The 13,099-nt window shown below is 48.4% G+C and overlaps 1 protein-coding gene across 2 annotated transcripts; it reads right to left on the reverse strand.

Moving 5' to 3' along the window:
• Positions 1-3,687: 3,687 nt before the first annotated feature.
• On the reverse strand, positions 3,688-6,002 carry LOC119277440 (amino acid transporter AVT6C-like). 2 transcript variants are annotated; one of them, XM_037558719.1, is made up of 6 exons: positions 5,498-6,002; positions 5,252-5,401; positions 4,706-4,909; positions 4,155-4,620; positions 3,890-4,060; positions 3,688-3,858 (listed from the first exon to the last, which is right to left on the reverse strand). In XM_037558719.1, exons 1-5 carry the CDS (start codon positions 5,901-5,903, stop codon positions 3,910-3,912), a joined length of 1,377 nt encoding a protein of 458 aa, XP_037414616.1. In that variant the 5' UTR covers positions 5,904-6,002; the 3' UTR covers positions 3,688-3,858; positions 3,890-3,909. The 2 variants fall into 2 exon arrangements, with proteins under 2 accessions (XP_037414616.1, XP_037414615.1); XM_037558718.1 differs by having other exon boundaries at positions 3,688-4,060; positions 5,498-5,999.
• Positions 6,003-13,099: the final 7,097 nt, after the last annotated feature.

Here is a 13,099-nt window from a genome sequence, read left to right on the forward strand (position 1 = left end):
AACAATTTCGTATGTCCTACTCAATTCTTGAAATTTTTCAGAAAATTTGGAATTTCAAATTTTGTATTGAAATTTTACGAACTTGAACACTTTTTCCAAAATAGTTAACAAATTCCCAATAATTGATGAAAATATTGGACAAAAATTGCAAACCGCGTACCTTTTAAAATTTAAATCTTTGACTTTTTAAAAACGGGAATATTTTATGAAATTCCAAAAAAATAAAATTATAAACAATATTTGAAAATAATAACATTTTCTGGTACTGCAAACAATTTTTCAAAATTTTGTACATGTTCAAGAATAATAATAAAGTTAAAAAAGAAAAAATTGAATTGAGTAAAATGCATCATAAGTCGTAAAACTATTGAAAGTGTGTCAGTTTAGTCCTATAACTTTGAAACTGCAGTTTTAGGTTCTGAAACTATTGAAGGTGTGTCATTTTAGTCCTATATATTGCAGTTTTAGGTCCTAAAACTATTGAAAGCTTGTCAGTTACAGAAGTGATTTTATATTTCTCCACAAAACGGGAGTGGGTTTAGAAGCTGTATACTCTTGACGAACGGTGGCCATCATCATCTGCAGTTGGACGGCACTAATCCCCCGTTCAAGGGCAGGTGGAACTTCGACGGAGGACAATGTAGAGATGGAAGCGTTAACTACAGAGTTTTACAAAAACTTGTACACTTCGGAAGGGGTAGAAAACATGGACCGAGTACTTGATACAGTCTCAACAAAGGTTACTCCAGCGATGAATGAGATAATTAATGCACCATATACTCAGCAGGAGGTCAAACAAGCACTGTTCCAAATGTTCCCCATCAAGCCGCCGGGCCCGGACGGGTTTCCTACACATTTCTTTCAGAGGCACTGGGAGGTATGTGGGGAAGAGGTGACGAAGGTAGTGCTCAAGATTGTTGAGGGAACCGAATCGGCAACATGCATTATTGATACTGTGTTGGTTCTCATACCAAAGGTAAAAAACCCCACCTTACTATCACAGTTTCGTCCAATTAGCCTTTGTAATGTGCTGTACAAGATCGCTTCCAAGGTTATATCCAACAGGCTCAAGCAGATCCTTCCAGATATAATTCCAGATGAGCAATCATCGTTTGTTCCAGGCAGGTTAATTACGGATAATATAATAACTGCCTACGAATGCTTGCATTTCATGAAGACGAACAAGGCTAAGAAACACCAGTCTTGTGCTCTGAAGTTGGACATAATAAAGGCTTATGATAGGGTAGAATGGGACTACCTTCGTGCCATAATGCTCAAATTGGGATTCACAAGTAACTGGGTTGAGATTGTTATGAGTCTTGTTACTTCAGTAAACTTCTCAGTCATGTTTAATGGGAAGAAGCTCGAGGAGTTCAAACCATCAAGAGGGATCCGACAAGGTGACCCAATATCTCCATATTTGTTCTTGATAGCTGCAGAGGGCCCGTCATTCCTTTTAAAATCAAGAGGGGAGTCATCCAATTTGAGAGGGGTGCAGGTGGCTGCTACGGCGCCACCAGTTAACCATCTTCTTTTCGCTGATGACAACCTGCTATTCTTCAAGGCAAATGTTGTGAGTTCGACCGAGGTGAACCAAGTGCTGGAAACCTACTGTCAAGCAATAGGACAGAGAGTAAATTATGCTAAATCATCCATATTCTTTAGCAAGGGTGTTCCTGAGAGTGTCCGTAATGAGATTAAAGGACTTTTGAACGTCCCAAATGAAACGTTGGACGAGAAATATTTGGGAATGTCGTCGGATGTCGGGACCTTGAAAAATGGTGCTTTCAAATATCTCAAAGATAGGCTGTGGAGTAAAATTCAAGGCTGGATTGAGCGGACAATGTCTATGGCAGGGAAGGAAGTGTTAGTCAAAGCAGTTGCGCAAGCAGTACCTGTCTTCTCAATGTCGTGTTTTAAGTTTCCAAGAGGACTTTGCGAGCATTTGAACATGTTGATTAGGAAGTTCTGGTGGGGAAGCACTAATGGGCAGCGAAAACCTCACTAGGTATCATGGAAGTCCATGACACAACCTAAGAGTATTGGAGGACTTGGTTTTACAGACTTTGAGTTGTTTAACCTCGCAATGCTGGCAAGACAAGCGTGGCGCTTGCTACAGGACCCAGAGTCTCTTAGTGCCCGGGTGCTTAAGAGCATCTACTACCCCCACACTTCGATCATGCATGCAACTTTGGGAAGTCAACCTAGTCACATATGGAGGGCCATTGTTGAGGGTCGGGACACATTGAAACAAGGTCTGATCAAGCGTATAGGCAACGAAGAGAGTACATACATTTGGGAGGACAATTGGTTACCCCGCGAGGAAATGATGAGACCCTACGGGTGTATCTTAGCTAACCCGCCTCTGAGGGTCTCTGACCTTGTCGACGCCACTAATGCCACATGGAACAAACAACTTCTTGATGCCACATTCATGCCTTTTGACGTTAGTGTGATTTCAAACATACCAATATGCACTATGAACATGCCGGATTTCTGGAGCTGGGTTCACGACAGGAGTGGCCAATTTACAGTTCGGTCGGTCTACAACATGCTCATCACGACGAGGAACCGACGGGAAGCATGGTTGGAGGGTTCGGCTGGATCTTCATCAGCTCGAGCCGAGGAGGGGTCATGGAAATTGTTATGGAAGACGGAGGTCCCGACAAAAGTACGCATGTTCCTGTGGAGACTATCGAAACAGTCTCTACAGACGGAGGATGTCAGAGCGCATCGCCATATGTCAAACTCGAGCACTTGCAGTTTCTGTGGTGTAGTGGATTCATGGCGGCATTCACTCTTGGAGTGTACTGTTTTGAGATGCATATGGGCCCTGGTGGATGAGGAACTAGGGAGTACACTGGTTGCCACAACAGAAATGAGGGCGAAGAGCTGGTTGTTTAGCCTTCTCGCGGCGCTTTCTCATGAAAAGTTCGTTCTCCTCTCAGTAACTCTTTGGGCAATATGGACATCGAGAAGAAAGGCTATCCATGAGGCAATTTTTCAAACCCCCCCATGCAACACATGCTTTCATTACCCGCTTCATATCTGACTTGGAAGCAGTGAGAGTTCTAAAACCTGTCCGCCAAGGTACAACAAGTACTAGCATGGTCAGGCAGAGACCGAAGGCGCCTCCAGCAAATTATGCCAAGATCCATGTTGATGCAGCTGTACGGACACATAGAGGGGGAACGTCGGTAGCTATTTGCAGGGACAACTATGGTGTTTTCTTGGGGAGCTCAGCTTTGGTCATCGCGGGTATTTGGGACCCAGCAAACACTTGAGGCTATTGCATGCCGGGAGGCTATTGCCCTTGCGGAAGATCTTCATATTCAGCGAATGGTGGTTGCTTCAGATTGCAAGCAGGTTATTGGTGACATAACAAGAGGAAACAAGGGTCCCTATGGTTCGATCATCTCTGAAATAAAGTCGAGATCATTACCGTTTCAATGTAATTTCTCTTTTGAAGATGGTCATGTTAATTTAGAAGCTCATAAGCTACTTAGATTTGCTTTAAGGTTAGCTTTTGGCCGTCATGTTTGGCTTGGCCAGCCTCATGACCAGACTTATATCTCACTGAATGTGGTTTTTGAATGAATAAAGGCTTTTTCCCTCAAAAAAAAAAAACTAATCCCCCGTTCGATTTGAGTGTCAGGCATGAAACATCGTATCCACAGCAAATTCGTGTGACAAAAGGCGCTCATTTTCTTGGCCTGATATTTATACACGGTAAATGTATGCCAACTGTTTTATACAACAACGGCCGACTGCCATTTGATAGCCGTTACACAGAACATACACAATGCCTCGTATCACATTTGCCACGATCAAAACCTAAAGTGGAGGAACGCTACAAACTTTGCAGGTGAAAGAATTTTGATTTAGCTATATATAATGAAACTGTACATGCTAACTAGCTCCGGCATTAACACCTTTCACTTCGCCCTTGATGGAGCTCATGACGTTGGAAGCAATGGCGATGCTGCTCGTGATCACCGCCAGAGTGATCATCATTGCCGCCATTGCCTTGTCCTTCCTCTTTGCTATTCCATGAACATCCCTGCAAAAAATTGAACGGTGTTGGATTAGGCCAGGAAACTTTATTACTGAAAGTTTTATGTGCTTGTTGTACAAGCAGGTGATCAATGGCGTACCTGAGAACAATGGCGCCAGGGAAGATGAGCGATATGCAGACGGCGAACGTGGAGCCTGAGTACTGGAAGAGCGTCCAGATGCTGGGGATGGCGATGGCGAGCGCGTAGAGCAACCCCATGAGCACGGCCGTGAGCGCCACGAAGCGGCGCGTGTCGGTGGCCAGCGGGCGGCGGCCCGGGAAGAGGAGCTCGTCGACGTTGACGCGGAGCGAGTAGTGGAGGAGCGGGAAGACGAGCACGAGGTGCAGCGCGTAGCTGAGGCGCGCGGCGTCGTTGAGCGCCTGCGGGACGCCGGAGCCGGAGCTGCGGTCGAAGTTGGCGAGCACGTCGGGCATGGTGGCGTCCCCGAAGAGGAGGAAGCCGAAGAAGCCCACCGCGGCGTAGATGGCGGCGCAGAGCACGAGCGAGATGCGCACCGCCGACTTCATGTCCGACGTCTTGCTCAGCTCCGCGCGGATGGGGTGCACTGCCAAGGCAGACACAGGTGAGCTGCACAGCCTCGAATATTTGAAAGCTACTGTGAAGCATATGGCGCGGTCGATGTGGAGTACCGTTGAAGTGGAAGGTGAAGGCGACGACGATGACGGGGACGGCGGTGAAGAGCTCGAAGGGGGATGCGAGGGTGGAGAAGTCCGGCAGCATCCGTGGCATCTTGGCGGTGCCGGTGAAGACTGTGTACAGCGCGATCCCCATCGTGATGAGCATGAACACCGCCGCCAGAAGGATGGACACGGCCGATGTGTACCTCAGCGAATCTGCATAATTCAGAGTGACCATTTTTCATTTGTCACTGCAACTCTACTGGTGGTAGTGGCATACATTCCCCACTGTCGGCACTTGAATGGAAAGCAATCATTGGTGGTACAATCAAAGATGAAGCACGAGGGTGCACAGTGACAGTGCACGGAGCAATCGCCGGGCCAGGACGCCACGTCGCCATGTGCTCATCCTCGACATGGCTGGTCTCACGATCTACTCGTGTTATTAGCTTGAGTTTTTGGACAAAAAATTTGCTACGTCAACACGTTGAATATTACTAAGCGATTCTCGGTCGCGCAGCGGATAGCTGTGCTCGATTCGAGCAGCGGGGTACGTACCTACATGCTTCTGGAGCACAAGAGGCAGGAGAATCACCGCGGCCGCCACCAGCACCGCATCCCGGCCGGTCCACCAGTGCGGGCCGAACCACTCCGGCAGCACCCCGGCGTGCGCCTCCCCGCTGCCCACGGGGCCGGACATCACGTCCCCTGCACCAAAACTCTCCCAACACTCAGGATCTCTCACATCACGCCAGACGCAAGCATGTGCGCGCCACGCTCGGCAGTGCACCGCGGTTCAATTACCGATGATTATGAGGTAGACGGTGAGGGTCCCGACGCAGTTGAAGGCGATGAAGACGTTGAGCAGCTTGGCGCCGGCGCGGCCGAACGAGCCGCCCATCAGCGCCGCGTACGACGGCGTGCCCCGGGTGTACCGGAGCATGAAGTCCACGGCGACGTTGGCGAGGAGCGCTACGCACACGATGAGCGCCAGGGCCGGGGCCACGCCGAGCACCCGCATGGCCGCCGGGATCGACATGATCCCGGCGCCCACCACGCTCGTCGACACGTTGAACACCGCGCCGAGGACGGACGCGTTGCCGGGAGGCGCCCCCGCGTCACCGGCGACGCGCTCCGGCAGCAGGAGCGCCTCCTCCGCCTCGCTGCCGGCGGCGGCCATGCCGGGACCGCGCGAGCTCTTGGACACCATGATAAGCAAAGCAAGAGCAGAGGGGGAGGGAGAGAGCACCGCGGCGGAGTGGGTGCGAACTTGTAATCGGCGGCTCGAGAGCGTGAAAGAAGGAGTGGTGAGAAAGGGACGGGGTGACTGTGCATGCCGAGGGATAAGAGCTGAGTCACACGGGCATGGGCGATCGAGTGGAGCTCCACGCCTTGATTACTGCCCCGCTGCGGTGGTGGTGGACCTGTCTGGTAGAGAAGCCAGATGGCGACCGTACGTTCGTGCTTCCCACGAGCTGCAGCGGAGTAGCGCTACAGACAACTAGACCCTGGCCTACTTTCCCGTTCAAAACCATTTTTTAGCTGTTCCTTCTGGAATGTGTTTCGCGTGCAGTATATTTTCTTCTGCCGTGCAAGTGACCTACAGAGCATTAGCATCACTAAACTATTAGAGTAAAAGTGACTTAGTGACGTGCAGATCATGATACGATTTATTTTTCTTGATACGATTTTTTTCCTCTAACCTTTATTTTCGCTCCAATCCTTCTACGATTTTATTTTTCTTCCACTGAAGAAGGTTCAAATCCCTAACCTGGCAATTGATGCTTCGATGCACACAACTATATCACCGATTTTATCATTTGCTACAGAAAAATGCACCCACATAAGAGCATACAATACACAATCAAGATATAGCTCACACGTTACAGATTGCACTGGCGTCAACATTGGGCGCGGGGAAGAAAACCCTAGTATTTCCACGGCCGCCCTACTCCTCTCATCCCTCTTCTCACCTCCTTCTGAGGCAGCTGCTGGTGAAGGGGGCGGCAGGTCTCTTCCTCGTCGTTGAGGCAACCGAACAACACTTTGGAGGGGGTGGTGGTTTGCCGTGTTGTGAGGGGCGGCGGGTTGCATCCGACCATCGATGGCTGCCTTGGGCCGCATGCATGGGGATCTCACGGAATCTAGCATGCACTAGCCTAAGCCATGCAGATATGCAGGTGTGGCAGCGGTGACACGAGATATGCTACGTGTCTACCGGTGTGTGGAGCCACAACTATGTTGTCTTGGCTGAGGTTGCATGGCATTGTTGTGGTGGGCACGACAACCATCGATGAGAAGATGGTGCGGCATCAACCGGAAGTAATGTGATGGTGTCTCCAGTTCCGTTGAATTCTCCTTCAGCCAACTTGTGTGAGCAGGCTAGAGTAGAGGTGGATGACGACACTGGAATTGGCATCGAGATTTTATTCTCTCGGTGCGAAAACCCATGATTTATCCTTTTGGGTCGGGTTTTTTCATATTTGAAAGTGTTGACTCCAAGTTATGTTTTGAGGACGATAGCCCTATGTACTACTTGTGGTTGGATCAGTCATCCGCATGCAACGATAATTCCTTCTTGAAGATGTTGTCTCAGGGTCTTACGCCTTTTGTTAGGTTGCAAAATTGCTCCACTGGTGAATATAGTCAATGGTCATACGGTTTGGATAGGATCGTAAAGAGGATGCGGCGAGGTAGGCCTTATGGATGGCTTTGTATTTTATAAACCCGATTTGTTTGGTATCAATGTCTAACGCTGGTCGTCATTGTTTTCATAAAAATAATGCATATTTGTTTGTACCAATCAATGTAGAGATTGAGAATTATCCTAACTTTTGAAACGGGAGTACTTCACACACACATTTTACTCAACGACACCAACACGATGGCTAATCCAACCGAGTGTTGTTGTTTAGACTTGCCCATGAATGATGTTATATGTCACGTCGTGCAAATTTCGGATGGTAAGTGTCGTCCGTGTAGCAGTGCTCTTCTTGAAATAAAAAGAGTGATGCCCAAATATGCCCCCTTTTGTGCCTAATGTAGTTATGCGTTGTGAGCGATGATTTACTCCCCTACAAACCCCAATGAAAATTTACTTTTGAATAAACTTTTTTTTTCATTTTATGCAAGTTCGCTCTTCCGTTTCCTGAAATTGGGTTTTTTACGCGCAGTTTTACTATGCTTGTCCCCCAAAACAAGCACAAAACACCCAAGATACGTTCGAGCTTAAGCAATACTCATTTTTGTGTCCAAAAACTATGCTGAACCGCTTAAATCAAACTTACAGGTCAGAACTAATCACTAAATCGTACTCTTCAGTACTACTGTAGGTACATTCGTTTTGTTTAAGCGTCAATTAACATGGGATGAAGGAAGCACTAGCTAATTCGATGAGATCCCACTCTGACTGTCCCACCCCACATGCATGTATGGGAAGATCATATCGCAATCAGAACTGATCGCCAACTCACTAATCTGGCTAACTATTTTTTTCTAAGAAAGCTACGATCTGGCTGTCACATCACATGGCCTCCACGAAGATACCTAGCTAGTAGTAGTATTGCCAAAAATGAAACGCAATCGAACTGGCAATTGACTTGAACGTGAACTCACCGACGCGGCGGAGGAGCACCAGCGGCAGCAGAACGACGACGGCCGTGGCCAGTATCACAAACTCCCTGCCGGTCCACCACTGCGGGCCGAACAGCTCCTGTAGCACCCCGGCGTGCTCGCCTCCCCCCTCCACGCTCCCGGACAGCACATCCCCTGCGACCTCCGATGAGATTAGGTGCGCGCCACGGTTCACGCTCGGGAATGCCAATCGGAGCGGCTCAGCCTCGTACCTATGATGATGAGGTAGACGACGAGGGTGCCGGCGGTGGTGAAGGCTATGAAGACGTTCAGCGCGGCGGCGCCGGCGCGGCCGAACGCGTCGCCCATGATCCCCGCGTACGAGGGCGGGCCGCTCGCCCAGCCCGTGTACCGCAGCATGAACTCCACGGAGACGTCGGAGAGGAGGGCGACGGCCGCGATGAGGGCGAGCGCGGGGACGACCCCGAGGACGCGCATTGCCGCCGGGATCGACATGATGCCGGCGCCGATGATGCTCGTGGACAGGTTGAACACCGCGCCGGAGACCGACGCCCCGCCACCATGCCCACCCGAGAACTCTGGGAGCAGCGGCTCGTCCACGCCGGCGGCGCCTGCTCCCTTGCCCATGCTCGCCGGCGGCCTCGTGTTCGAAGTGCTCTGGGGCGTGTGGACGGCGTTCGTCGTGAGTACTCAAACTGGCAGAAGACTACGTAGGCACTATATCTAATGAGAAGGAAATTACTCTTATACCCTGGCGTGGTGGGCGTGACTACGGTAGATGCAGCAGCTGGTGGGGGGTGTACCATGGTAATTCCGTGCGTGAGTGCATACAACGGGGCAGGCGAGGGAGAATGATTGGAGTTTGAGAGGCTGGACAGGGGGGCCGTTGCACTTGGACGCCTATGCGCCCGGGTTCGTTTTTGGCGATGACACGGCGAACTGAACCTGGTTAGCAGCAGCAGCCAGCACGTGCTCGTCATATTGATCTGTTTCATTAACGAACAGCTCATGGATAGATCGTGAGTAATGACGTCCCAGGTAATATTTCTCGATTTCTTTAGATCATAATTGATTGGCAATTTTTGAGGTAACATGTCTGTCCTTTCGAAATCGTTGAATGATTTGGATCCGGATCGACGTCCACGGTTTGGGTAATGCAGCTTCAACCTGGCCTCTGCCCCGGGCCCCGTTGGTCTTCCGGTTCGTTTTTTCCAGGCTTTCTGGCCGATGGTCAAGGAGATTTAACCTATTACAGAAGTTCTCTAGGGGGACATTAGATATGCCCCGACTTAACTACGGGATCATCTCCCTGATTCCCAAGGTGCCGGGAGCCGCTGACATTAGGCAATTCCGCCCTATCACAGTCCTCAATGTGATATTCCGGATCCTCACCAAGGGGTACGCCACTAGGGCGGCTCTGATTGCCCCTCGAATCCATCATCCGAACCAGTCGGCCTTCACGAAAGGCAGGTATATTCTTGATGGGATTCTTATTCTCCACGAGATCATCCATGAGGTCAAGAATAAACACATCCGCGCTGTGTTCTTGAAGATTCACTACTAGGGAAAAGCCTATACACAGAATCTTACCAGCAGCGCGCTTTAAAATCAGGTGCTGCTGCTATGTAGCAGTAGCGCGCGCTTTCAAAACTCGCTGCTGAAACAAGTTTATCAGTAGCGCGCACACTCTAGGACGCACTACTGCTAAAATTCCCACGACGCCGCCGCGAGGCCAGTTATAGCAGCAGCGCGTTAATACAAAGAGCGCTACTGCTACGGATCGTAGCAGCAGCGCATTTACGCAATAATTGCTACTACTAAGGTTACTATAAAAATTTAGTCCCATCTCGCTTCATGAAGAGAGTTTGTACCACCTTAAATATGTTACTTCTACAACTTTCAGAAGCACTTGGTCTTCATTGAACTCTATGTGTAGGATCTGTGGCCGCAATAGGAATCCTCGCCTGTTCTTAAACCAACCGTCGAGGATTCCTATTGACAAATCAGATTGTACACAAAAAGACAATTGATGATCAATGTATTTTTTATGTCTATGTCTAACATAGCAGTAGCGCGTTCTCGACGAAAGGCGCTACTGATAGGTCGTTTAGCAGTAGCGCATGTTGATATAGCGCGATACTGCTAAGCCATTCCATCTCCCCCCACTCACCTATCCGATCTAGATCACACTCACACACACACTCGATCTCCCCCTCAACCCCCGCGTCGCCAGTCCTCCCCCGTCGCCCCTCCTCCGATCTGCGCCGCCGTCACCTCATCCTCCTCGCTGGACTCGGTACCGGCCTCCTCCTCCGTCCTCCCTCCACTCGCCGCTGGCCGACCCCTCCTCGCTCCGCCTTCCTCCTCCATTCTCCCTCCACTCGCCGCCGGCCAGCCCCTCCTTCCTCCGCCTTCCTCCTCCGTCCCACTCTCTTCTCCCTCCTCGAGTCGCCCCTCCTTCCCCCTCCTCCCTGCTACATTTTGATTTAGTAGGCTAGTTCATATGCAACATTCTGATTTAGTTGATATGATTCAGTTGATTTAGTAGGCTAGTTGATTTAGTTGATTTAGAACATTTTGATTTAGTTGATTTAGTAGGCTATTTGATTTAGTTGATTTAGTAGGCTAGTTGATTTAGTTGATTTAGTAGGCTAGTTGATTTAGTTGATTTAGAACATTTTGATTTAGTTGATTTAGTATGCTAGTGGATTAGTATGCTAGTTGATTTAGTTGATTTAGTATGCACCATTTTATTGTTATTTTTCGGAAATAGGTGCCACCGAAATGCTTTGGTACGTGGTACCTTGTCATCTAATATGTTATTAGATCTTAGGATTATAATTGTCCATAAAATGGCGCCACCACCACTATGCTACTGTTTTTCTTTCCTGTAAAGTGAATCATTAATCCTTTGCTCATATTGCTTGGAGGAGATGGATGGGCCCATTTCCTCGCCCGCATGCGTCTTACTGGTGGTGAGTTGATCAGCTTCTCCTTCAGAGCAGAAAGACCCAAGCTGGCTGTCATTTATCTCAACCTGGTGGAAGATGATGAAGATGACGAAGATGATGCAAATGAAGAAGATGATGAAGATAATGAGGACCCACTCGATGAAGATGATGAGAACCCACTTCATGAAGCCATCGTAGCTCAAAGAATGAGGCTGAGCGAAGAGGAGGTGTGCAACCTATGGGACATAATTCCACCACGTGTTGACTTTGTCGGGGTGCCATTCGTGACCCGCCTGACAAGTACCATGGTCGATCGACATGATATGGTATGTTATACTTACAAATGCAAATTATCCGATGATATGCTTAGTGTAGAGTCCAATGATATGTTGCGTGGAATCTAGTCATTGATATGCTTTAGTGTAGAGTCTGATCACATGCTTATTAGTGTAGAATCCAAGGAACTATTAATAGTGTAGATAATCCATATATACTTATTAGTAGAATTCATGATTAATTAGTACAAATGCATAGTACCGTGTCTTTTGATAGTGTAGAAATCTAGACTTAATAGAAATATATTTGCAAGAGTATGTGTGAGGCTATTTATTAATTGATATGTTTTTCTTATTCAGAAATTGCCAAAGAACCCATCTGTGAGTTGTGGTATCGAGCTTGATGAAGAAGGCTCAGCTGGACTACGCCTTACCGCAAGGGGCTCCGTCACCACCTGTACTTACCGCATGGACACAGACGGCGCACACACTTAAACTCGGTTGGGTGGAAGAGATTCCTCGTTGGCAAGAATCTTCGTGTTGGACAGGCCATCCTAATTACCATTAGGAACACCCACCACCCAGGCTTGAGGATGATGATCATCGTTGATATCATCTAGAACTACATATGTGTGTGTGGCTATATCATCTAGAACTACATATGATGATCGTCGTCAATATCATGTCGAACTACATATGATGATCGTCGTCGATATCATCTAAAACTAAATATGATGATCGTCGTAGATGTCACCTTGTACTGCTTGAGGATGGTTCCAAATTACTCGTCGTGGTTTTAGTTCAAATTTGAACTAAAACCACGACGAGTAATTGGAACCGAGGGAGTACTACCTAGTACCTATAATGCTTTATGAAATTGATATCTAGTAGTACCTAGTATCTGGAAATTGCAGTTTATTGAAGCTGGAATGGGGAAATGGTGAAAGATATAACAGTAGCGCGGGCTCAGGAAATCGCTACAGCTAACTAATAGTAGCGCGTTCCAAAAATGCGCTGCTGATATAGTCAATAGTAGTAGCGCGGGTACAGACATCGCTACTACTAACAGTTAGCTGTAGCGCCTTATTGGTAGCGCGGGTGCCCGCGCTGCTGATAGCCTCAAAACCCGCGCTACTACTAGGGTTTTCCCTAGTAGTGATTGACTTCCGTAAAGCATATGATACCGTCCATTGGTCCTTCTGTCACGCCAAATATGCGACCCTATCCAAAAAGAACTCGAAGGTCCCACCAAGGATAGAGCCGCATATTGAAACACTTTTGCAAGGTGGATATCATTACATCAACATTACATAATAGATGGGGTTACATACATAAGGCATACAATGCCACACGAATACAACATCACAATACATAAGAGCATCATCCGACTACGGATGAAACACAAACAGAAACTCAAACGACATCCACCCTGCTAGCCCAGGCTGCCGACCTAGAACCTATCCCCTGATCGAAGAAGAAGCATAAGAAGAACTCCAATACAAGCAAACATCGCTCTCGCGTCAAGAACATCGCATAACTTGTACCTACAACTGTTGTTGTAGTAATCCGTGAGCCACGAGGACTCA

The sequence above is a fragment of the Triticum dicoccoides genome, chromosome 3B, assembly GCF_002162155.2.
Source record: "Triticum dicoccoides isolate Atlit2015 ecotype Zavitan chromosome 3B, WEW_v2.0, whole genome shotgun sequence".
In the NCBI taxonomy this organism is placed as follows: domain Eukaryota; kingdom Viridiplantae; phylum Streptophyta; class Magnoliopsida; order Poales; family Poaceae; genus Triticum; species Triticum dicoccoides.